The sequence below is a fragment of the Amphiprion ocellaris genome, chromosome 14 (assembly GCF_022539595.1).
Source record: "Amphiprion ocellaris isolate individual 3 ecotype Okinawa chromosome 14, ASM2253959v1, whole genome shotgun sequence".
Classification (NCBI taxonomy): domain Eukaryota; kingdom Metazoa; phylum Chordata; class Actinopteri; family Pomacentridae; genus Amphiprion; species Amphiprion ocellaris.
Window position 1 is genome coordinate 23,253,501 of NC_072779.1, and position 26,429 is coordinate 23,279,929.

The window sequence follows — 26,429 nt, forward strand, 5'->3', positions numbered from 1 at the left end:
AGTTATACAAGGTAAGCAAATGTTAAAAAAAAAAAAACAAACAAACAAACATCTGGATATGTGGTCTTTGTCTGGATGTCTTGGGGTGTCCAAGATGTGCTATTCGATGTTTGCATTTCCAATGTAGCTCATGTGCTTACAAACAGAACAAGCAGTGGAAGGTGGAGATCGCATGTTAAAAAGTCTGAGGAAGAATTAATGATGGAAAAAGAAATAACAGCATAGGTATGAAGCAAGCATTTGTTTCTTAGAGCCTGATATCTAGACAAGGAGTAAAATGTGAGCATGATGATGGAGCGACATGTTGAAAGACTCATCGTCAACAAGCATTCTCTGGCTGTTGCCTGCAGAATGTGATGATTAAAGTCACGCTCTTCATCTCTTTCTCTGTCTCTCAAGTCTTAGCAGTCATCTACAATCGCAAAAGTGCTCACTTTTATTGCGATCTCTAACACATGGAGATAGTGACTGACTTTAAAGACTGTCCTGTAGGACACAGTTCAACAATTAGAATTCATTTAATCCATTTAGGGGCTTGATTATTCATCTATAACTACTGTGTTTTTTTTTTTTTTAAAATCTACTTTAATATTTATAATCCTGTACAAACAATTACTCTGTTTCGTGTTTGGGTGAATTAAATGACTGACTCTCTCTTGTCAAATCAAAAGCTGTGTTATTAAGTGGTGCACTGTGCATACACAGCTGGTTTGCAAATGTCTTCGTAGAGATTGATGTTGTCTCCAGAGCATTTTGAAATCTATTGTGACAGGCTGTGACATCTAGAGGAAAAAAAGGATGTGAACTTAATTATAAAGTTCAGCTGTTGGTGTTCGCATGAGTCTTAGACTGTACACTAATGTGACTTGTAGACGAAAAGGAAACATAATGATAATTTGTCTAGCTCTTTACATGTAAAATAAATACTATTTTGCATCTTGGGAGCCTCTTTTAATTGTTTGTCAGTATGTGCACAGTTTTTTTTTTTTTGTATTACTATGACTGTATGTTTTAGGTCTGCAAAGGTCACAAGTGCCAGCAGCATGCCAGGTATATTGAGTGTTTTTTTCTTTATCTATTTACTATACTGAGTGCCTGTTTTAAAGTATACCATACTTGTAGACCCAGTAGAGGAGGGCTGACTCACAGATGTATTTGTTTTAAATATCTTTTTAAGTACACAGTTCTCATAGCAGATAGCAGCTTTGGGCATATTGCAGACACGTATAATTTTACCGAATGTTGCTGAGAAAGCAGCAGTGTCTTTGGTACACATCTAGGTGCAACTGTGTTGCGCATATATATATATATATATATATATATATATATATATATATATATATATATATATATATATATATATATATATATATATATATATATATATATATATATATGGGGTCACTCAGAAATGTCCTTATTTTTGAAAGAAAAGCAGTTTTTCAATGAAGAAAACATTAAATTAAACAGAAATACAGTCTAGACATGATTAATGTGGTAAATGACTATTTTAGCTGGAAATATCTGATTTTTAATGGAATATCTCCATAGGGGTACAGAGGAACATTTCCAGCAACCATCACTCCTGTGTTCTAATGCTACATTGTGTTAGCTAATGGTGCTGAAAGGCTAACTGATGATTAGAAAACCCTTGTACAATTTTATTAGCACATGAATAAAAATGTGAGTGTGCATGGAAAACATGAAATTACCTAGGTGACCCCAAACTTTTGAACGGTAGTATATATATATATACTCACATTTTATATTTGCATTCAAGTGGAGAGCATTCACATACTTCCAGGGTTTGGTGGAGAAAATCAGGTTTTCAGAACATGAGTTCTGATATATATGAGTTAGTATATATATATATATATATATATATATATATATATATATATATATATATATATATATATATATATATATATATATATATATATATATATATATATATATATATATATAATGAAAGATTATATATTAAAGACTTAACTAACCCTGAATTCAATCTTTGAGCTATTTGTAATTTTAAAAAAGCATGACAGAAATACAGTTTTGTATACATTTCTCCTGCATGGGACAAATGTCTCAGTGGGAACACTATCGATCAGTGGGTTCTAGAGATGGGATTCTAGCGCCAATAGACAAGAATCTACAGGCATTTTAGTAGACACATAATACTGTCCTTTGGCACAGTTTAATTGCATTGAACTAAAGGCTAATGTCACCATGCCAACACACTCACAATGGAAATGCTGACAAGTGGCTCATCTCATTTCTGTATTTTGAGCTTCCTTGTCTCTTCTGTCCTCTGTCCACTCACCTGTGACCTAGACATCAATCTTAGCATGGCATCTTAACGGATGTCTCCATGCCTAAAATGCCTGAGGAGACTTATTGGAGGAGCAGTGAGCAAGAGTGCATCCTCGATATAAACTTTGTGGAAGTGTTTTTAGCACTTGTGATGTTTTTTTTTTTTTTTTTTTTTTTGGATGTGATGTATTAAAGGGGTGTGACATACAGCTGGGATATACAAACCATGTCCATCACTCAATCATCATTTCTATTATTTCTATTATTAGTTATTGTGACCTACATATGCAGCAGGTGGTGGGAATTGATGGGACTCGGAAACACCCCTACAATTCAATCAGTTGTTCTTTTTTTCATTTCCGACGGATAATTCCCAATAAGTCCGCAGCGGTGGATTTGTAGTATGATCACGATCATGTGATAGTCAGCAGGAAGCTGACATAGTGTTCACTTGTTGGCATAGTTGCAGTGATGTTGTGCTGCTATCTTGCAATGATACAGAAATCTTTAACAAATCCATAGATCCAGACTATAAGCAGCATCACTGCCAAAATCTAATCACTTGGTGCTTGTGTCATTTCTGACCTTCCCTGAAAATTTCATCCAAATCTGAAAGTCTGTTTTTCACTCTGGAACTCACTCCCCCATGCCCTCCGTGACTGCACCAACCTCACCACATTTAAATCCCTTTTAAAGACTCACCTTTTTAGATCTGCTTTCCTTAAGTGATTCTGTATTTTATCTTGAACTTGTTTTACTATCTATTGATTTTAATTAACAGTTTTGTTTTATCTTATTGTATTTTATGTACAGCGTCTTTGAGTTTTTGGAAAAGCGCTTTATAAATAAAATTTATTATTATTATTATTCAGTAACGTTGCTAACAGACAGACAGACAGACAGCAACAAACCAAAGCCGATCGTCACATAACTCCGCCACATTCCTTGGCAAAGTAATTATTTGACATTGGCTTGAAATGAAAGCATCAAAGCAAAAAATTGTCATTTTGTCAAATACCCGTTGCCTCAACTTCTCTACCATCACGCCCACCAACATATGTGGTAGGAGAGACAATGCATCCTACATCTGAAAATCTCAAAATCAAACAAAATAAACTTCATTCATGATGGTGCTAGAAAAACAAAATCTATTTCTATTCTGAATTCTTGACATGGCAATCCATCCAATAGTCAGTGAGATATTTCAGTCTGGGCAAAAGTGGTGGAGTCACCAGCTGACACTGTCATCCACTGAGGCAATTCACAAGCATGACTAAAAGGACGAAAAAAGAAAACAATGGAGAATGCTAGAATGATCCTTTAATCGGCCAGAACTTTGTCTCGCCACACTGATGGAGTTGAGCTCTGCAGAAAAAGCATGGAGGATTTCATTTCTAATGCAACTTGAAGCATCATCAGAGCAGGCACAGAGCTCAAACCAGTTTGGCATGAAGTGCAATTGAGAAAAGTATACTGACTGTCAGCTGAGTGCTACGGCAGGACAGTTTGTGACAGTGCCACCATTGTTGGCCTCTCTCCAAGTACTGGATTTCACAAGTGCAGCCAATTTGAAAGCTGTCTGCTGACTGATGTTAAGGTTTGAGATCCAATGTGTCATCTTGTCAGCAAGGTGTCTTAGTTGAGGAAAACCTATAAAAACTTTAAATGCCCCACATGAAGGTGCTTTTCAAGAGCACTATTTTATTCTTCTGTAACACAGTTCATCAAGAACAGATATAAATATCCTTCACTGGATTATGATTATAATATTTGATATGACAATTATTATTATTTTATTATTTATATAGAGATTTTTGTGATTTTTTTTGAAACAATTCACTATATTTAGGTATGAAAAGAGAGAAAAGTGACAGTATTAGTAGCAGAAAAGACTAGGTTTTGAGCCAGGTATTATGTCTGCATTGCATTCAGCGCTGCTGAGTCTCCTGTCAGTAGAGAAATTGGTATCTCTTCCTTTTCTGTGATTAATTTCTCCCTGTATCCCTGTTGAACTGCAGTGCTGCTATAGTTGAGAAGAAAATACCTGGATGCGGCACTGTCTCTGCTCATTTTGTCCACACAAATCAGAAAACACGACCAAACAAACAATATAAATGGACCCAGGAGTGTAAAGCATTTTAAAAAACAAAACAAAACAACAAAGACAAATAGACACTTTTTCTCAAAGTACATAAACAGCATATCCATCTAAGGTTCGTAGTATAATTTGCTCCAGAAATATATGTCATAGGAATATCTACTGTCACCCTGGTAGGCCTGGATGATTGATACTTTTACAGTTTGATAGAATAACTGATAACTGCTTTTACTTAAAGGCTTGCATTGCAAACCCCAGTCACTCTCCCTGTGGCCTGTGCGAAGGTCTGCCTAGGCATGCTAGTCCTCACCTGCAGACCTCCCCTGGTGGAGGTTGTGGCCAGCTGGGTCTTGTGGTTTCCCTTGTGAGATTGGCTTCCAAGTCAAAAAAATACACACAGCCCTGTATCCACCACCACCTCCATCTAAACATCACTCTGCTTCCTGGGCTGATGGACTTGATCTCGGGCTGCATTCTGCCTGCTGCCTATTTATGTGTGCAAATTACACTGTGTTTCTTCTCTATTTCTTAGTGTTTGCCTGATTTATGTTGTCAATTGTTTGATTCACTCATCCCTTTTCTTTACTGTCAGTCTGCTTGCTGATAGCGAGTCTCCTTCCATTTGCAGCCTCATTCCTTCAAATCCCCCCCACGCCATCATTCCTCCCGCGTTCAGCAGCGCACATTAGTTTAAGCTGCGACGTGTTAATCTGTGAACCTGAAATTTCTTGTTTTGCTCTATTTATTGTGAATGCTGTGTGCGTGACTCAGGGGTTAGCAAACACTGCTGGGTGTGTGAAGCTCCCTGGCTGACTTGCATTGTGGACTGTGTGTGATAACTTGTGCCGAGACCTGCAGACTAATCAGCTAGATGCTGATGGTTTTTTGGACTGTATTCATCTTCCCACATCTGTGAGCTTAAGGGGATTTTGGATTTAAAGAGATTTCACAGTTTTTTCAGAGTCAGTGCCAACTCATGCCAAATTTAAAACCCCTATTCATTAAAAAACAGAAAATATATAATAATAATAAATTGGCATCTCATTCCAATCCACTCTTTTACTTAAACTATCGGTAAATATGCCAAACCTTGGTTTAAAGTATTATAAATTCCCCAGTGCATTCTGATACTAGCTTAGTTTATGTCAAATTCATGCCAAATGTGTGTATTTTCTGTGAATATAAAATACTGGACTGATAAAGGTAAAGCTTATGTAATTATTTAAACCTGGCTAAATCAACCAATCGCATGTATTGACCTAATATTGGACATGAGACGTAAAATTCCAGTTGTCTTTCATAGCTTCAAAAACCTTCATATAGAATGCTTTTACTATGGCCATATATTTAGGTGTTGTTGTAATGTGTGTGCATGTTTGTGTGCGTGCGTGCGTGTGTGCACATTTTTACATTCTTTTGGACCATTATTGTCACAATATTTTTTAAAAACCAAAACAGGTCATTGTTTGAAATGTGATATGATAGCCATCTGCCAAAGTATGCTTGGTTAAATCATTTTGCATAATGAATAGATTCCTCTCTTGTGGAGAGTTTTGTCTGACAGTTAGCATTTGTAAGACAGGCTTTTTTGGACTTATCATCTGTGACAACCATAATTATTGGCTGTTGGACAATTTGTCTCAGTTCTTTTTTTTTTTTTTTTTTTTTGGCTGCAGTAAGGACGTCAGTAGAACTTGTTTTTCTCGTTATTAATTTATGTATTTCCTCCATGGCAGTAAAACACTTTATAATCACTTTCTGTGCTCATGAAACACTTTGAACAACTTGAAAAAAACTAACTTGAAAACACCTGTTAGCCTAGCAACTTTCAGGCAACAAAAAAAAAAAAAGTGAACTGTATATAAAAGAAGTACATGCAAAGAAGCTAATGCACACCTGCCTTAAACTTGCATTTTTTTTAATGGCCAGCACAGAGTGACATTGACAGTTGCAAAAAGATTGTATAGAAGTCTGTGAGGAAATTATCTTAATTCTCACTTGATCTGTTGCCTCAGTAAACACTTTTCTAATGAGTTTATGGTCTCATTCACTGGTTTGAAGTCTCTTTTAATATAGCAAGGTGTTCATTTTTAGTCCGCCAAGGAACACGGCAGAGTTATGTGACGATCGGCATTGGTTTGTCTATTTGCAACATTACTCAAAAATGGATTTGGATGGCATTTTCAAGGAATGTCAGAAATGACACAAGGACCACCAATTGATTACATTTTGGCAGTGATGTGGCTTATTTTGGCGTGACGCATGAGACTGACTGCCCACATGTCACGCCCACTCACCACACACCACACACACTTCCCCTCTGCCCACAGAAACACTGGACAACATTATCCACAATATTCCAGCTGTCGATTCCAACAGCTCAAACAAAACCAGGACTGTTTTTAGATCAAAAACTCTGATTCTGTTGAAACGCCAGGGGGAGCGCACGTTCTGCGCGAGCATGAATGTGGCCGTGCTGAACCTGCGCTCTCTTTTAAACAAAACTTTTCTCACTAACGATTTGATTTTAGATAATAACTTGGACAGTCTTCTCCTGACAGAGATATGGCGTGGCATTGATGCACCTGCTGTTCTCACCGAGGCTTCCCCACTGAATTTTAATTTTTTTATTTTCGACAAGACAGGGTAAAAAGGAGGCAGAACAGCCTATTTACAAAAAATGCACTCACCCCAGCTGAAGTGTCTTTTAACAATTGCACATCATTTGAGCACCACGCCTTTGTTTTGAGCAGTCATTGTGTTTCCGAGTCCCATCGGTATCCGTACATAACATACACATACATAACACACGCCTGTGCTCAACGCAAGGTCATTTTGTTTGTGGGTACATCTATATTAAATGGCCGCATTCTATGTTGCCGTGATTTCAGATCATCAATAACTAATAAGCAAATGCTACATTTCTACAAAAAATAAATAAATGAACAAAAATGCTTCATTTCAGACAATGCCATGTGGGGGAATGAAATACCTTGGTGGAGTACTGCACTCTCTGTGTTTTTCTAGTTATACATGACGATGCCATTTAAAGTAAAATAGATGATAAAGCAGGATTTGGTTTAAAGCATGGCTGCCTTCAGTGAGGGCTGCACAGTGGCGTGGTGGTTTGCACTTTCGCCTTGCAGCTAGAAGATCTGCTGAGGTTAACTGATGATTCTAAATTGTCCGTAGGTGTGAATGTGAGTGTGATTGTTTGTCTCTATATGTAGCCATGCGACAGATTGGTGACCTGTCCAGGGTGTCCCCTGCCTTCACCTCAAGTCAGCTGGGATAGGCTCTAGCCCCTCCGCGATCCTAATGAGGATAAAGCGGTGTATAGATGATGGATGGATAGATGGATGGATGGATGAATGCCTTCAGTGAGCTTATTTTCTTCCAGTTCTCAGCAAGATCCATCCCTCGCTTCTCTTGTCGACATGGTGACAGCCAAATGTCAAGGGCTTCTCAAAAGTAGTCCACAAACCACTGGGTGATTGCACGTCCATCTTTTTTATACAGTCTATACAAATAACCCATAGTACAATGCTCTCTGTAGAAGACCATAATTAAACTTGGCTTTCCAGAATATGTGAACATATAATTATCTTGTTACCAAATATGAGACAACCCTCAGTTATATTCGACCCACCTCAGTCTGCAGAGTGGTCGGGAACTCTCAGTTGGCTTAGATTCTGCTCAGAATTCTAGGTACTGCATCCAAGACCTAAAATGACAGGGGAAACCATGGACATATAGCATCAATGCATCATATTCAGTTTCTGTTCAGCAGTGCTCAAAAACACACATCGGTTAACCTCAACCTCTCCCCTACATACACTACTATGCTAAAAAAGTGCACTTCAAATAATCAGTTATATTATGGGTCTGTTTCCAAAATGGGAAAATTAACTTTCCTTTAGTGCAATGTTAACTAATCTTTAATTTCCATATATTCATCAAGAAAGTGCAGGAAACACTTGAGTGAAATACTTATTTTCAGCTGACACTGATCATTATTTCTGCCTGTAAACGTGACAGACATCACCTGCTGTGAGTCGACATTAAATCTATAAAAGGTGAAGTGAAACCCTTATCAGCGAACACAACTTGATTACATATCTATGGGTTTTAGTTGTAAAATGCTCTGAAATCCCAGTACTACTTTTGTGTCCTGCAAGCCCCTTATAAGCTCAGGGCATTTTGGAAGCAGTTCTCACACTCACAGCATCGTGCTATTGTGTTATTGTACTGTAGTTCAGTCTAGGCTGTATGATGTAAGTAAATGTCATGGTAAACTGAGTTAGCTTGCTAGTACAGATGCAGAGAACATAACGTCCTTTAGTTTGAGGTGTGCACATGAGCCGCTTCATGTCCTTTTGATAAAACATGAAGCACAAGAGCAAGTCTGGCTGCACCTTTATGTTTTTGACCTGTACATATCATGATCTTTTTGGGATCTGAGACAGAAGGCTGCATCAGAGTGCACACTCGCTTTCTTCCCTGGTTTGTAGGTACTTCCTGTCACATTCTCAAGTCAAGTTATATGTAGTGGTTGTATATTCCTAGCTTTAAAAGAGATCTTGGTTGATATGATGCAAATGAAGTCATCTATGAATTTCTCACAGCACAATGAGCTTGTAAATGTTTCATCTTCAGTGGAACATAATCTTTGTTGGATCAATGTTCACCTCTTACTTTACATAACCGTCCAAAAGGCAATTTCATGTTTTCCATGAAAACTCACATTTTTATTCATGTACTAACATAATTGTACAAGGGTTTTCTAATCATGAATTAGCTTTTCAACATGATTAGCTAACACAATGTAGCATTAGAACACAGGAGTGATGGTTGCTGGAAATGTTCCTCTGTACCTCTATGTAGATATTCTATTAAAAATCAGCCGTTTCCAGCTAGAATAGTCATTTATCACATTGACTATGTCTAGACTGCATTTCTAATTACTTTAATGTTATTTTCATTAAAAAAAAAAACAAAAAAACTTTCAAAAATAAGGAACGTGGCCCCAAACTTTGGAACAGTAGTGTACATGGAGTTGAAATGTATTAATAAATACTGAAATGTAAAAAAAAAAAAAAAAAAAAAAAAAGATTCATGATTTGTTTAGTTTTTCCTTTGCATTGTAAATCTGAAAACTAAAATTTCCAAGGTCATAACGTTTTCACATCATTTAAAATCAGAATGGACTAACTTAATTATGCATTCATCATTTATGTTATACTGCCACGCCTTTGGGGTTTTCCCTTTGCATATTTCCCCCCTTGTCAATATTTTTTAATTTGGTATGACTTTATATTAAGCTTATTTTTTTCATTAAAAAAAATAGATACATAAATTCAACAAGCAAAATAAAGTTGGATCCTTATGAGGTACAGCATTTACATGTTTCAGCTTTTATGTTAATGACAGGAGCAACTTTCGTTCCAGGATCAGAATTGATAAAAATTGCACACAACTCCAAAAAGAGACTTGTGAAGTCCTTGAAGAAATGCATGAAATAAATGTCTGCCATTTTATTTTATCAGATGTTAATGTTGTTAAAAACAACATAATTTGTAGACTGAAGAGATAAATAGACTTCCTCACAAGTCCCTCCTCAAAGAAATGTTTGTACCACAGAAGCTGTAAGAAATACTGTAGTTATAGCAGTGGAAGATATCAAATATTGATTGCATATGTATTTATATGTATGCACAGTGACATAACAACCTATTGATTTCAGCAGCTTAATTTCCAACGGCTAGTTCATCCAATTGCTGGAGGTCCTGATTCAGAACTAAAGGTTGACCCGATTGATTTATTGACACAATATGAAAACACATGGGAGATTCTGACTGCTGACCTTGACATGATGCGATTAGCTGATCATTTCCAATAGAAGATATCTCACTCTGTTGAAGTTGTTGGAACTACAGAAACCCTCTGAATGTAAAGCAACACTGTCTTTTTTACCAAGTAGAGACAACAGTACCATGTACCATTTGCCCCACTGGCACACAAAGAGTCACAAACTTGATTAAACCATGTGTCGTTTTGGCTTGTTGCAATTTGTGTTGTGTAAGTTGATATGAGCTGCTGTTTGTCATTTTATCCATCAACTCCGATTATCAACCAGTTTAAAGAGGGAAGCTAACCTACATTTGTGATCCTGGTAGCCCTGCTGTGGTTGTGTTTTATGTATTTTGTGTGTTTATCTTCTGCCATCTGCAAGCCAGCATGCTTTTCTGACCAAGCTTAAAGCACAAAACTATGAAGAAGTTGTATGTCCCATTTCACACACAATTTGCAGTAGGCTATGTATACAGCACAGTACATACTGCATGCAGCCCCAACTCATTTGTAAGAGCATTTCTAATGCACTACCGTTCAAAAGTTTGGGGTCACCAAGGCAATTTCATGTTTTCCATGAAAACTCATACTTTTATTCATGTGCTAACATAATTGCACAAGGGTTTTCTAATCATCAGTTAGCTTTTCAACACCATTAACTAACGCAATGTAGCATTAGAACACAGGTTGATGGTTGCTTGAAATGTTCCTCTGTACCCCTATGTACGTAGATATTCCATTAAAAATCAGCCGTTTCCAGCTAGAATAATCATTTACCACACTGACAATGTCTATACGGTATTTCTGATTAATTCAATGCTATCTTCATTGAAAAAACTGCTTTTCTTTCAAAAATAAAGACATTTCTAAGTGCCCCCAAATTTTTGAACAGTAGTGTATGTACTGAAAGGCAAAAGAAAAATGTGAGCACGGGTAAAAAGATGCACAGGTGCTTCCTTCCCTTATCTCTCTTTCTCACGTCCTCCACTCACATCTTGGGTGGGAGACATGGGAAAGGACTGATGCTGTGCTAACTAGAGAATGAGAAGAAGGGAAAAATATGTGACCATGTGTGGCACATGCGCCACTGCACAAACAGACTGATTGGTCATCTCTTTATTATAGAGAATAGGCAGACTGCACCACAAAGAGGGAACAGGTTGTCATGTTTACATCTACATGTGGCATTCAAAAAGTAATTAAATTGCAGACTCTCACGGTTATATAACTCCACCCACTGAGAGTGGGATTTTAGATTTGATTAAGGTAAACTTGTAGCGCTGCCTCAAACTGTTCAACTTCTACAAAGAATTAGTGTCAAAATGCCAAAAGTCATTGTAGCCTCCTAAGACCCAAACCAATAAATTTAATAATTGGATAACATCTAATAGCTGATTATTATCTTTATTATTATTATTATTATTATTATTATTATTATTATTATTATTATTATTATTATTATTATTATTATTATTATTATTAGTAGTAGTAGTAGTAGTAGTAGTAGTAGTAGTAGTAGTAGTAGTAGTAGTAGTAGTAGTATAAATATTATTATTATTATTATTATTATTATTATTATTATTATTATTATTATTATTATTATTATTATTATTATTATTATTATTATGAACAATATGCACTTTTTGAAAAAAAAATGTCCACATGTGTGGATGCCAGATCTTAGGAAGTTAAAATGTTTTTTTTCTAATATTTTTATCTAACAAGTGTACAAATATTGTTTTTCTTTTTTTTCTTTCTTTTTCTGAGCACAATAGAGGATAATGCTCACAGTTTTATTTCAATGTTCCAATGCCTTAACTCAGACACATTGATACAGACATGTCTGTTTGGCTTTATTTTCACAGTTACATGATGATTACAGGCTTAGATATTAGAGGGATTTGTTGACAGCAGCTCTGCAGGTAAAGATGAACCTGAGGCAGCTTATTTTTTGTGACATTCATCATTAAGACAATTTAAAATAGAAACTGAGCATTCGAGCGGCATTTGGAGCAAATATCAGTGACACAATGGTCAAAATATAGTACATCCTATTAGCATCCCAAGAGAAGTCAGGACTGATGATGAATCCCAAATAGTCCCCTCTGCTGCCGTGACCCAGCTGCTGTAAACACACAAGCAGTTTTCCAGAACAAATTCTCAGTTTGTAAAAGTACAAGATCTCACAAACTCTCCTGGAAAGTGTCCTCCTTCAGCTGCTGTGGTCAAAGTGGCAGAAAAGGTAACATAAATTACAAAAGCTCATAGAGGCTCTAGAAGTCTTAGTTTTTTCCAGAATCAAGAACACTTCAATAATGTCCCACCTCTCCATTCACGTTTGACCACTTAAAAGTGGGGCATAATGCACTTGGTGCTATAATCAGGCTGCGATAACCACAAACGTGACTGTGGTTTGTGGTTACTCTGCTGACTGGTTTGAGTTTTTAAGTGTCATTGTCGAAGATAGCAGCAGTGCACAAGATAAGACAGAGTACACATGAAATGTAAAATGAACCTTAGGAGAAAAAAATAAAGATGACAGTCACATACATGTACTTTGGGAGTCTGTTTTTGTTAACAATATGAAAAAGCTAAAAGCAAAATGACTTTGATATATGAAACATATATCCAGAAAATGATTAGGATTAATAGGACTTTCTTACAGCTACAGGACCAACATCGAAGCTAAACTTTTAAAATTTGTGCTAAAAAATATTAGTGGGGCCTTTTATCATGAACTTGCACTGTCTTCCTATCAAAATTGCACAAATGTAATCAGAATTGAACCTTTTAAAGAGCAGCTTACCTCTCACAGCACCCTTCAAATATTCTGTGAGCAGTGTTTTTGTTTGATGTTTCGTGGGTCTGGGACATATTGTTGAAGGCTTTAATCTCTTAAGTATTTTTCTGTTTTTCTTTCTCTCTATCAGATGCAGTGTGGATGGCAAAGTCTCACGAGTGGCATGGCTCAATCGCACCACCATTCTATTTGCAGGGAGTGAGAAGTGGTCTCTGGACCCTCGCGTCATCCTGATGGAAAACACAGCAGTCACAGAGTATAGCATCAAGATCCAAAATGTTGACGTCCATGACGAGGGGCCATATGTCTGCTCCATCCTCACAAACAAGAAACCAAAATCCACAAAGGTACATCTCATCGTTCAAGGTAAGAAGCTGCTGCTGCTGCTGCTGCTGCTGCTGCTGCTGCCACCAGCCCTGTCAGTGATTGTATTAAGCTACAACAAATACCCAAGGGTGTCAAACAAGATCAGCACTGAAACAGTGTTGTGTGTTGTATTTCTTTGCAGTGTGGATGTTCATTTTCATTTTCCATTTTAAAATCAAATAAGAAATTTCCCCCCTCTTCTGTTTTAGGTTTTTGTGATTAGATGGATTTCAGCAAGCATCTGACCTGGTGATGAAACAGAGATTTAATCTCAATTTAATTTCACATTGCTGATAGATATTGATTTAGTACATCGAAAAACTGTCTTGGCTCAGTTTCATTGTAAAGTCCTACTAAATCAGCTGTCAGAGCCAAGACTTTTGTTATCTTTTATGATGAAATCAATTTCCTTCACAGTTAGTTTCCACAAATAATTAGCACCACCGCCCAGAGTCTGCATTGGAGGTCTAGATCTTGTAGCTACACTAAATTGACATATAATTAAAAATTAGATGAAGTAGTTCTATCAGATACCTCATGTAGAATCACAAAGATAATACACCTCATCAGAAACAGACTGCTGGCAACCCATGGGTTGACACTGCTATTACAGATTTTATTTATATATATATATATATATATATATATATATATATATATATATATATATATATATATATATATATATATATATATATATGTATATATATTTTTTTCCTAAAAGAAACAAAACTAAAAAAGATGATCAACATTTTATTCATAAAAACTGCCTCTACTTGATCATATTCACTTTCATGAAATCATAATTAACGCTGAGTACTTTTTCACACTGTATAATTCATGATGATATCTCATTAACTCTTAATTGATGCAGAGAACCATCAGGCCATAGTTTTAATCGAACAATAGACAAGCATATTTTCTCACAGACAATGAAGCACATCTCCAGTTGTACTTTCCCATGGATTTTATCTGTCCTCTTTTCTGACCTTGAATAACCCAACCATCTGCGATGCTGCAGGCTGACACTTGAAACTAAAGCAACTATGATATCTGCAGAACATGCAAATCTGTGCTTTGATATACCAGCAAAACATTTGTGGTAAATCTGTGCTGTTCACACCAGAGCAATGACGCACTTGCTCTGACGTCAGTGTGTATATGGCATAATTTGCTGTGGGGCCTCTACTTACTCTTGCAATAAATATCAGCTTCTGAATTACCCTAGCCACTACTTTTGAACTGGAATGATTTGTTGACTAACTATTTAAAAGAAAATCCAATCGCTAACATTTCTGACAGTGGACTAACAGTCAAAAACATATTGCAAGAGGGTGCGGGATGCCATAAACTCTCTGAGACCATTCTTTAAAATTTCAGTATTTGTTCATTTCTTCCTTTTCTACAATGACAAACTAGAGTTTTTGATGTTGGTCGGACTCAAAAAGTCACTTGATTATGTTTATCTGGGACTGCGTCCTCTGAAGGCGGTACTGTTGCCAGTGTTTGAAGACATCCGGTCCTGTGAAGTGAGAGCTCTGCTTTTTTTCTTGGCACCAAGTCAAACACATTTCTGGTGGGTGTTGAAGTCGGTCGGAGTTGCTCTTGTCTGCGGTCCTGTTTGGGGTATTCATGGACAGGATCCCAACATGCAGCTGGGGTGAGGAGGTGGTCTGGTTTGGGACCTTCAGAGTTGTTTCTCTGCTTTTGGTTCTGTTGATTAAATCAAACTTTGACCTTCAATATGTACTGGGTTGGTTTGCAACTGAGTGTAAAGCAAGTGGGCTAAGAGTCCCACTTGCTTTACACTCAGTAAAATAACTTCAGGTCTGGTCAGTGGTTCTCTGCCAGAAAGAGATGGATTGCCCCTAGTGGACTGGGGGTGAATTGCTACCTGAGTGACTGGCAAACTGAGTATGGGATGGACAGACAGCTTGGTGTGACGTTAACAGGAAAGTGGGCGTACGTGATCAACATGGTGAAGAGGGAGCTTAGCCGGAAGGGGAATCTCTCAATTTACCAGTTAAATGGATTTCCTTTGTTGGGTGGCCGGGTTCACCCTTTGAGATAGTATCAGGAATTTGGACACCTGGAAGGAACTCGGAGTAGAGTTGCTGCTCCTCTACATCAAAAGGAGCCAGTTGAAGTGGTCTGGGCCACTGATTAGGGTGCCCCCTGGGCGTCGTCTTTTTCTGAGTCAAGTCTAACTTGGTAGACTCAGAGCTTACTGGAAAGATTGCATATCTCATCTGGCCTGATAACTCTTTGGGATCCCTTATGAAAAACTGGAATGCATTGCTGGAGAGAGGGACATCTACACTCTAAAAGCATTGCAACAGTGAGGCCAATTCCGTTATGTTTGCTGTAAACTGAAAACAATTGGTATTTAAATCTGGATCTGATACACAACTTAGAGGATGACACCTTTTGTTTGAGCCCACTCATTTTTCATGTGAGCAAAAGTATTGGAATTTGTGACTGACAGATGTGTTTTGTTGCCCTGGTGTGTCCTATTACATTGATTATTCAAACAATAAATAATACTCATTGTCTCCGTTTAGTTTCAGATTTGGGTTTTGCCTGTGCAGACTGAATCTATAGTTAGAGCTGTAACCAACGTAAAAAACAGAGAGCTGTCTATGAGTGAAAAACACGCAATTGTGAAGTTGAGAGAAGATGGAAAATCAATCAGAGCCATTGCACAAACATTGGCCATAGCCAATAAAACCATTTGGAATGTCCTGAGGAAGAAAGAAACCACTGGTATACTAAGGAACAGACGTTGAACGGATAGACCAAGGGAAACAGCAGCAGTTGACGACAGAAACATTGTGAGAGCTGTAAATAAAGAACCTAAAACAACTGTTAGTGACATCAACAACTCCCAGAGGGCAGGAGTGAAGGCCTCATAATCTACTGTCTGCAGAAGACTTCATGAACAAAAGTACAGAGGCTGCACCAGATGATGCAAACCACTCATTAGCAAGAAGAATAGGAATACCAGGCTGGAATTTGGCTGGAATTTGCCAAAAAAGTACAAATATGAGCCTCAAAAATTCTGGGACAAAGTTTTATGGGCTGATGAGACAAAGATTAACCTTTATCAAAGGGATGAAAGGCTAAAGTTTGGAGAAAGAAAGGATCTGCTTGTGATCCCAAACATACAAGCTCATTTGTGAAAGATAGTGAGGGTAATGTCATGGCTTGAGCCTGCATGGCTTCTTCTCTCAGTAATCTTAGCAACATGATTAACATCAGCTGAGTGCTGTTTGTTCCCTGAAAATGCTCAGGTAAAAGAGATGTAAAGATGCAGTTGTACTGCCGTTTCTTAACCAGGCCACAAATCATTTTTACATTTAACTTTTAGTAGTCAACTGGATTTGTACACAAATAATGGAAAATGTCTCTTCGAAAATCGATTATTTTTGCTTCTTGCATTGTTTGAAACTCCTGCTTGTCAACATCATTGGCACCACCATGTATCTGCAGTGTTACTCTCAGCTAATCTGTTTAAGCAGGTAATTAAAATAAGCAAAAATCTCTGAAAAGCTAGTTGAACCATACAGCTGACAGACAGCAACTCGGTGTAATTTGCATAGTCCTACTTTGTGTCCCAGGAGTGAGCGTTTGATTGGTGTGGCCTGATAATGTGTGTTCCTCATCTTCTACATCAGTTCATGCATTTTTTTTTTACATCAATCTACATACAGTGAACATATATATGTGTGTGTGTGTGTGTGTGTGTGTGTGTGTGTGTGTGTGTGTGTGTGTGTGTGTGTGTGTTATATTATCATCTGAGTTGGCTGTTAAAATAAGAATAAAATTGGAATAAGACAGAATGGAGGTTTAGGGAAATATTCTAGTTATTGCTCAAACAAATGTGAGAGCCAGCTGTGAAATCTATTTCTCGGCTCTCGAATGTTTTGAATTAAAATCTTCCTCAAATGGGGTTTTAGACTGAGTATCCCTAAGCAGGAAAAACATTGCTTCTTTCATTTGAAGAGATGGAAAAGTGGCTTTTTTTTTACAATGCAAAAGAAGACTTTGTCATTGATCTCCCAATGAATCCATGGTGCACACATGTTCTTCCCCCTCCCAACATTACTTAGTCAAGAGGGGATGAGTAACTGCATTTGTATTTCTAAATGGTTTATGTACATAAGTGTAATGTGTAATGATAGTGACAATGAGAAGAATACTTTTCATTTATGATTTTACATACGTAACCCTGCTGTTTGTTTGAGTAGAAGGACAGGCGTGCAGTGAAATAGCATGGATCAGCATTGTTCCCATGTTGGTATCATTTCTATGTCCACCACTGGTAATTGCGCTCAGACCGGTACCCCACATGATGAAATACAGTGTTCACATGCAATTACGACCACTTGCTAAACTTTGTGCGAGTTCTGTGTTGTTTTTTAGAAGGGGGACAGATTTATGTTGTACCCCGGAGTTACAGATGAATAAATACAATACATTCTGCCACCTTTATGGCAAAGACAGATCAGTAAATCCGCAGGGGATGTTCGTGGAGGCTTTCATCCCCATGGGAGCTCCTCCTCTCTAGCATCCCAGAAATGGAGATTGGTGCTGAACCTGTACACAGAGAAGGACTCTGGAGGCTAACATCAATCAGCCCTGTGACCTTGTCAGCTGATACCCTCAGGAATATAGGGCACCTGCTTCCATGGTGACTGCACACACTGAGTGGACTGACTGCAGTTACACTAAGCTACACTACAAATATGAAGACAATCGTGGAGTGCTTTATGATGCATAGTGTATGCATCCCAAGGACTAGAAGGGACAGAGAATGACTCAAGGACTCCAAAACAATAACAAGTAGTAGTCACACTGTGATCCCAACCGTAAGGACTTCACTTATGTTTGTTTGATCAGCAAACAACCTAATTTTTGTTTTTATTGACTGTACCTGCAACACTGCAGCAACCTTCTTCAGTGTAATCTTGTGTCTTGTGTTGGGACACATAGAATAATTAGGATTTGAAAGAATGTCATAAGAGGTGTCCCGATGGCCTCTGACTTAAAACCTCTTTTTTTGTTGCGTCTAAATAAAAAATATCGTAGCTGTACTCTTTGTATTGAAAAGTCATAAAACGTAGCCTTTTGAAAGCCAGTAAACTTTGGGTTTGTTCAGCAGCTGTTTTACATGATGTGGTGTGACCAGTGGCTTATCGTGGTTAATTATGTGGGTTGTCACCATCAACAGGAAGCAGCCCTGTTTTCCCTTTTACAGATGAAGTAGGTCCTTCCATTCAAATCCACAAGGGTGTGTTGTTTATCGCTATTTGTCTGGCCCTTCTCCAGTGACCAGTTTGCCATGAGAGACCCTATCAAGAGTTTATATTACTTACAACATCACTCTTAGGATCATTTGGACACACAAGCACCACACTGCAACGGGTGGTTTGGGCATCTAACAAGAATGCCATCTTAGCACTTTACCTTCCTACTTGAGAGGTATTCTGGGTGCATCCAACTGAGAGGAGATGATAGAACCTAATTAGATTACGCAGGAAGTATTGTAGCAGGATATCCCACCTGGATTAGGAACACTTTGAGATTCCCTCCAAGAAGAGCTGGAAGAAGTGTCCCAGGAATGGAATACTTGAGCTGTGTTGTTTAGACTACCACCTCCATGACCAGATAAACAGCAATAGATAACGACATTATACCATAAACAATAGCAATCTATTAATATTGTTCAGATTTCAGAGCCTTAATATACTTATCTGGCAGTAGATTCTGACAGCTATATCAATGCTGGAACAACCTTTGTCATCACTGACCTGATCGGTGCTGTAAATAACTTGTTGAAACCCCTCGAGATGTCAGCTGCATCAGCCAACAGCTTTAGAAAATATATAAACTCATTTTTTCTTTTTTTTTTTTTTCACCTCAGCTGGCCTGTAATGACTGAACTTGTCCTGCTCCCTTTAGTGCATGCTGGGTTGAAACTTTCAACACAGCAAGTGCACACAGTGTTCACCCTATGCAGTCAGTTTGTGACTCTGGCTCATTCTTTGAGCTGTAATGCTTTTCATGATGAAAACAGAGCAAGCCACCGGAGGACCCAGCATTTTGCCTGTAGTTGTAGATTATCACAATGTTGGTTCGGCTGTATGAACCAGTGGAAAGCATTCAGTACTGCTTTTCTTTGACCACCTCTCTTAAGTAAACTTCTACAAGATTTGCTGAAAAGGGGTTTCACTGTGTCAGATCTTTCAGGTCTCTTTGGCATAGAGAGCTAGTGTGTTGAGAAGTTTAGTTTTTCACAGAATATTCGGTGTCTGTGTAGCCTTGTGATAGAGATGCAGCCTGTAAAATATGTTGCTATGCCTCCTGTTTGCTTGCTGGGACAGGCTCCAATTCCCAATGAAAAAAATATGCTGACAAAAAAAAGGTGAAATAAAAATTACTGACAGATTGTTTTCCTTTTCCTAAATGCGTCACTACTTAATGTGCTGTACATTTCAGGACATATGCCTTTCAAAATCATTCCTGGCAGTGCCAGAGATGGCATGCATGCCTGGTGGTTTCTCCTCCAGGCATGCATGCATGCTTCAAAATATTAAAGTCCCATTGTATTCAACCCTTAGGCTTTTGGGGTGCTATGCTTGCAGCATGGCCCAACAATCATTTGTTTCAGAGGTGCTCCTCCTGGGTTGTTTGTCTAGACCCAGAAAACTGCAGGCTGTATCAAAGAAAATTGAATAATATTTCTGCGTAGACATACAAGCTACTGTGGAAAAGCCTCATGCCCATAGTTAACTTCACAGAGGGTGCATCATTTGTGAAGTTTATGTCCAGAAGAGGGTTTCTTTCCACACTCAACTTTCTATTTGGCATCGCATGTTAGGCCTGAATACACTGTGGAAACCCATGACAGGTGCAGTAAAAGTTTACATTTGCTTGTCATAGAAATGTGAATTGTCTGCATGTTTTTTTTTTTCCCTTTTCTAAGCATTTTATTTATTTATTTGGGGGGGTGGTTATGAGTCAAGTGTCACAGTGAGATGAAAAAGTGGAACTCATTCAAGAATTCCACCAGGGACACCTGCAGCACTTTCTGCCTGTAATGGGACTGCCTTAGCCACTCTAAACAATAACTCCACCAGACGCACTGCAGCACGTGTCACACATATCCCTGAAACAACTCTCCTCTTTGCCTCAATAAAAATGTGTGCTTAAGCTATTTGTGACAGACGTCACATCATGCTGCACAGAACAGATCAAGCACATCCTGCGGACTTCCATTTGTATATCATGTCTTCCACCACAAATCTTTGATCCATGTTGTTCATAACTGGACTTGCTTGTATTTGCATTGTAGGCTACAACACAACAGAGTAGGAAATAAACACAATTAAAACTGAAATCAGATGATCCTAAGCAGCCTTAACTACAAGCTTTATCAAAGAGGAAAGTTTTAAGTCTATCTTAAAAGTAGAGACGGTGTCTGCCTCCCAAACCCAAACTGGGAGCTGATTCCACAACAGAGGAGCAAAACACTGAAAGCTCTGTCTCCCATTCTACTTCTGGAAACAGTGAGAACCACAAGTGAACCTGCAGCCTGAGAGCAAAGGGCTCTGTTAGAATATTATGGGACAATAATGTCATTTATGTCATTTTAGCAGACACGCCTTCTCACGTGGCCCTTCTCACGTGGAAAATTTCCGCGACGCGTACTTCCACATTTTTCTAACTACACGGACAGAGCCGTGTGGAAAAACATGGCAGAGGACCAGCACCTACTCGTAGCTGAAGTCCACAAATATAGGCACTTGTACAATTTATCACACAGAGATCACCGTGATAACTGGGTTATGAACAATTAATGGTGTGAAATTAAAACTAACTGCTGAAATACAACTAATCAGTAAAATGCCATATTGTAAGTGGTGTAAACAATGGCAAACTTCATCCACTCTAGCTTAGTGCTAGAGTAGACCAGGTAGACGTGTGTTTACGATACACTGCCCCCTGCAGTTTGGAAGCAGACGCCGCACAGAGTATAAAGTCACACACGTTCTCTCGCCCGGATTTCCGCATGGCTCGTTCGTGTGGAAAGCATAACCCAGCCTTTATTTGTTCCTGTCAGAGCTCTGGCTGCAGCATTTTGTATCAGCTGTAGGTTTACAATAGTCCAACCTAGAAGTCACTCTGAGAGAAGATGTTACTGATTTTTACAATATTATGTAGTGAAAGAAGACTGTTCTACAGACTTGCTTTATATGTGTGTTGAAGGACATATGTTGATCAAAAAGAGTTCAAAGGATCTTTACAGTAGAATTGGAGGCTAAGGAAATACCATCTAGAATAACTGGTTAGATAGAATGATTCTGGATAGAACGATATTGAGGTGTTTTGGGTAAAATACAATAGCCTCAGTTTTGTATGAATTTAAATGAAGAAAATTACAAGTCATGCAGACCTTTATGCCCTTCAGACATGCCTCGAGTTTGACTGACTGAATGGTTTAATTTGGCTTTATATATAAACATAGCTGGGTGATATCTGCAAAAATGATGGAAATGTATGCTGTCTTTCCTAACAATAATGTGTAAGGGGAGCATCTGCAAAGTAAATAATACTAGTCCTAACACAAAACCGTGTGGAACTCCATAACTAACTCGCATGTGCTGTATGTAGAGGTTGATGGAAAAGGTTCAGTGTCTTCTCTTTGCTCTGCAGTGAAACAGACAAACGTTGATAAATCCAATTATAATTTCCAGACTCTGAACTGCTTTCTCTGAATGCTTGTCCTGCTCACGTAGCATTAGCATTATTGCAGCAAACTGTTCTCTCCACTGAAGAGCAGTAACTCATTCATTTCACTAAAATCCTGTTTTAATAGCTGAATAACATAGCTATTAACAGTCTAATAATTTTTACTGCAAGCCATGCAATAGTGAAGAAATTGAAGGTGATCAATTCCCTTTTATTTGTTAACATTGGTGACCCTCTGAGAATCTTCATTGCTGCCACATGGACCCACAGAGGAGCAGACTGAGCTGATGAGTTAGGACAACAGGATTGTGTTTTTCTGTCATACAGCTGGATCGCCTCTAGGCAATGCCACAGAATGGTTGGACACACACACCCACACACACACACACACACACACACACACACACACACACACACACACACACACACACACACACACACACAACTAATCACTTGCAAGTGTGATCGTAAGTAAGGCTGACATCTGGGCAGAGTCAACTGTGTGTTATTAGATACTGCATTGTTTTAGTATTACTGTTTTAGTATCATGGTACTCTGTTTTAAAACAGCTTGGAGCATCCTCCACTCCCTGAGAGGAGTTTCACTTGGTATAGAATTTGCATGTCTCTCTTCTGCTCTTTTTCCATATACCAAGCGCGCCTCCCACGTTGATAATCAGTCTGTGAAATGGGATAAAAGCTTGTTTTAAAAACAGGCGAAATTCAGATTTCTCACCTGCACTCCTAGAGCCTCATTTCAACAGCTACAAGGTCTCACCACCACCTGCCACTTGCCCTTTCTCTGAGATCTGGTGTGCAAGGCAGTGCAGAAGTTTATTTTGGAGATTTGGGTGGAATTCAGATCTTCTTCCTGATGCTGCGGGATTTCCCATTTGCTGGCTTCCACATGGACATGTTTTTAACTCTCACAAAACCAAATAAAATGAACTTCCAAAATTTGAACGACTCCTCATTGGCCGTCACTTGTTGGACAGACTGGCCCAACTGATCAAATGCCACAACGGCCCCATTTGAGCCCAAGTCAGTACAGGGAACAGCCACCAAGCTTTTGACGACCTAGTAGTCTCAATGTAGGGCTTAGAAACATCTCTTCCAGAAATGCTTGAATTACTTCACTCTCCTCACTCAGAGTTAATTCAAAGACAGTCTAGGGGACATCATCCCATAAGCAGTCATGCATTGCTTCTTTTCTCTTGGCAAAACAGCAGCTCATTGCTGTACAGTCCTCACATATGTCAGTGTCTGTATGCCGATGGTACCTTGGTCCCAGATGCATTGGTAGAGCTCTGGTCGAAGAAATCTGCCATCAGACAGACCGTGTACATGAGCTATGTCAGAATAGTTCACCTTCATAACATGCACATAAAACTCACTGTATCCTGTCAGGAGAGTCACCACAGAGCATCCTCAAAGCCATTGGGATATTTGATATCTCTGTACAAATAGGAAAGAAGGGATTTGAGCACTTTATGAGTGTGGTCACTCACTTCTGACTGGAGATCCTTATCAGGCTAGGGGTCCAGCTCAAAACAGTTAACCAGATTTTGTAGTCCCAAGCCAGTATTGGAGACTGTCCTCCAACCACTGATATAGAACACATGCTGTCGGAGCAAACCATCCCTCGGACATGTCTGATGGCAAGCAAGTTTGATTTAACCTTCCCTGTCCTGTGTCATGATCCTCAAAGGACAGAAGATACCTGGGCCACATACATTTTTTTCCAAGACTTGCCAGACTTGGTGGAGCTCAACCTTACAGTCTATGGAACACCTGTGCTTAAACCGAACAACTGTTCAGCCTACCTTTTGGCACCGACCCTAACAAATGTCTCAACTCTTGTGACCGCGTGTCAACCCAAGCTATTTATTGACAGCTCCTTTTATGACTTTGACTTGACAGTGCCAGTGATAGGAGCGCTACCTCCATCCCTGACCAGGGAAGACGACCTTGAACGCAGTCTGCTTGCTTTCCCTATCAAAATTATCACTGTTGTTCACCACTGTACTCCATATAGAACAGGGTAACAACTCTCTTGTTCATTTCAGGATTAACTTCCTTGAGAAGACTTTCATTCAGCATCAAATTTGAATGTCTCTCTCTTGCTCTTTTTCCATATACTAAGTGTGCATCCTGCTTTGATAATCGTTTTGGCCAAAGTGTGTGAATTAGGGTAAAAGCTCATTTTGGAGACACAGGCAGAATTTAGATTTCTTGCCTGCACTCCAAAAGCCCTTGTGTTCTAATTTTCAGACCTAGAAGATCTCACCCCCACCTGCCTTGCTCTCTCCATCTTTCAGATCTAGGAGTGTAAGGCAGTAGATTTAAGTTTCGAGATTCGGGCTGATTTTAGCATTCACCATCTAACATAACATGTAGGTAGTGCCAGCTGTTTAGTTGCTACTTCTTGTCTGATTCTTGTTGCAATTTGTTGATGAGTTGAATTTATTTTAGGAATTGTTATTGTCAGATAGCCTTACAAACAAACACATAACATTACTGAATGTAAGAGGCTTCTTACTGATAGCAGTACAAGGAGTCTGATACGCCTACTGAATAGTAAGATGAGACATTTATTAATCAAGAACTGCAGTGTGTAGTCTCACAGATATTGCAGCTCCATGAATATGACTTGCATTTAATCAGTGATTAGTTCATTTGTCAGTCTTGAGCCTTTTTGTTTCCATTCATTGACAAAAATTGAAAAAATAAAAAGCCATAGCTATTAGCTTAAACTATTTAATTTTAACTAGTTCTGTTGTCATGGTGAAAAATAGGTTGTCAAGGAATACAAGGCAAGATTACTACCGCTAACAACGCCTTTCATCTTTCATTGTATCTCAAATTTGAATGAGAAATTTTAGTTTAGTTCAGCAAACTCTTGCTGTTGGTTGATTAAATAATTTAAACAGTACTTCTTATCACTATATATCAAACAACTATAAGATGTAATGCACTGTTGGGTTTTTTTGGTTTGTTTTTTTAAACATGATTACTTTGCTGTAGGGTAAACCTTCGTCAACATCAGAAAAGTTTCGATATTGAACATGACTCGTGTGTGATGAGCAGGTAATCACTTCAAAAATTATTGCTGGGATTCAGTAGATTTTGCAACTTTGATGTTTGTGCCAATGCTATTCGTTGTATACGGATAATAATAATAATAATGGGTTAGATTTATATAGCGCTTTTTTATTAAGGCATACTCAAAGCAGGTACAATGGATCCATTATTCATTCACTCACACATTCTCACTCTGATTGGTGGTAAACTACATTTGTAGCCACAGCTGCCCTGGGGCAGACTGATGGAAGCGTGGCTGCCAATCTGTGCCTATGGCCTCCAACCACCACCAACATTCATACACATTCATACACCAGTGTGAGTAGCCGCACTGGAGGCAAGTTGGGTAAATTGTGTTGCCCAAGGACACAACAGCACATGACTAGGACAGAGCAGGAACTGAACCACCGACCCTTCGATCATGGGACGATCCACTCCTGAGCCACAGCCGCCCTAAGAATGAAGCGTTTAGCTCTAAAAAAAGATCTATTATGGTACCTCTATTTTTTACACAGACTGCACTTGTTTTTAACATGAAGTATAATATTGATAAGCAATAAATAAATAATATTCAATCATGTAGAAAACTAAGATGGATTTTCAACTTTTTCTTACGCCAAAGACCTGAAAAAAGACATTAAAAATGTGGATAATTAGGAGTCACACAGTAATTACAGTATGGCAGATTGTGCAGACGTTGTAAAAATATTGAATGTGTTGATTCAGTTATACTTACACATATGACATTGGATGTATTAAAGAGGCCCACCGTGTATACATATGTACGAGGCCCAGATTTTGTGTAATGCCACTGACTGCAGTGACAGTTTTTATATTATTGGTTACTTTTATACAAAATTCAAACAAACAAACAAAAAAAAAAAAAACCTGCAGAATGTGAAAGGCTAGATGTGTGAGCGGCAGATGTATGAAGCTGATCATTGCACTTTGCAGCTCAGAACATGTTATTTATCCTCTTAGAGGCACTGGTCTGGTTTCTGTCAGTTCTTGATGAGACATTTTCAGCACACACACACACACACACACACACACACACACACACACACACACACACACACACACACACACACACACACACACACACACACACTATGGCTGGCATAGCTTGTTTAAAAAGACATACACATATATCAGATTTGTTGGTTGC

General features: G+C 38.5%; 1 protein-coding gene across 2 annotated transcripts in view; it reads left to right on the forward strand.

The window, feature by feature from the left end:
• The window catches only part of opcml (opioid binding protein/cell adhesion molecule-like), a 382,017-nt gene that overhangs the window by 242,123 nt on the left and 113,465 nt on the right, over positions 1-26,429 (forward strand). For both annotated transcript variants that reach the window (XM_023269712.3, XM_023269711.3), the window contains one exon: positions 13,195-13,430. In XM_023269712.3, the coding sequence (XP_023125480.1) occupies positions 13,195-13,430 (236 nt within the window). The remainder of the gene's footprint in view (positions 1-13,194; positions 13,431-26,429) is intronic.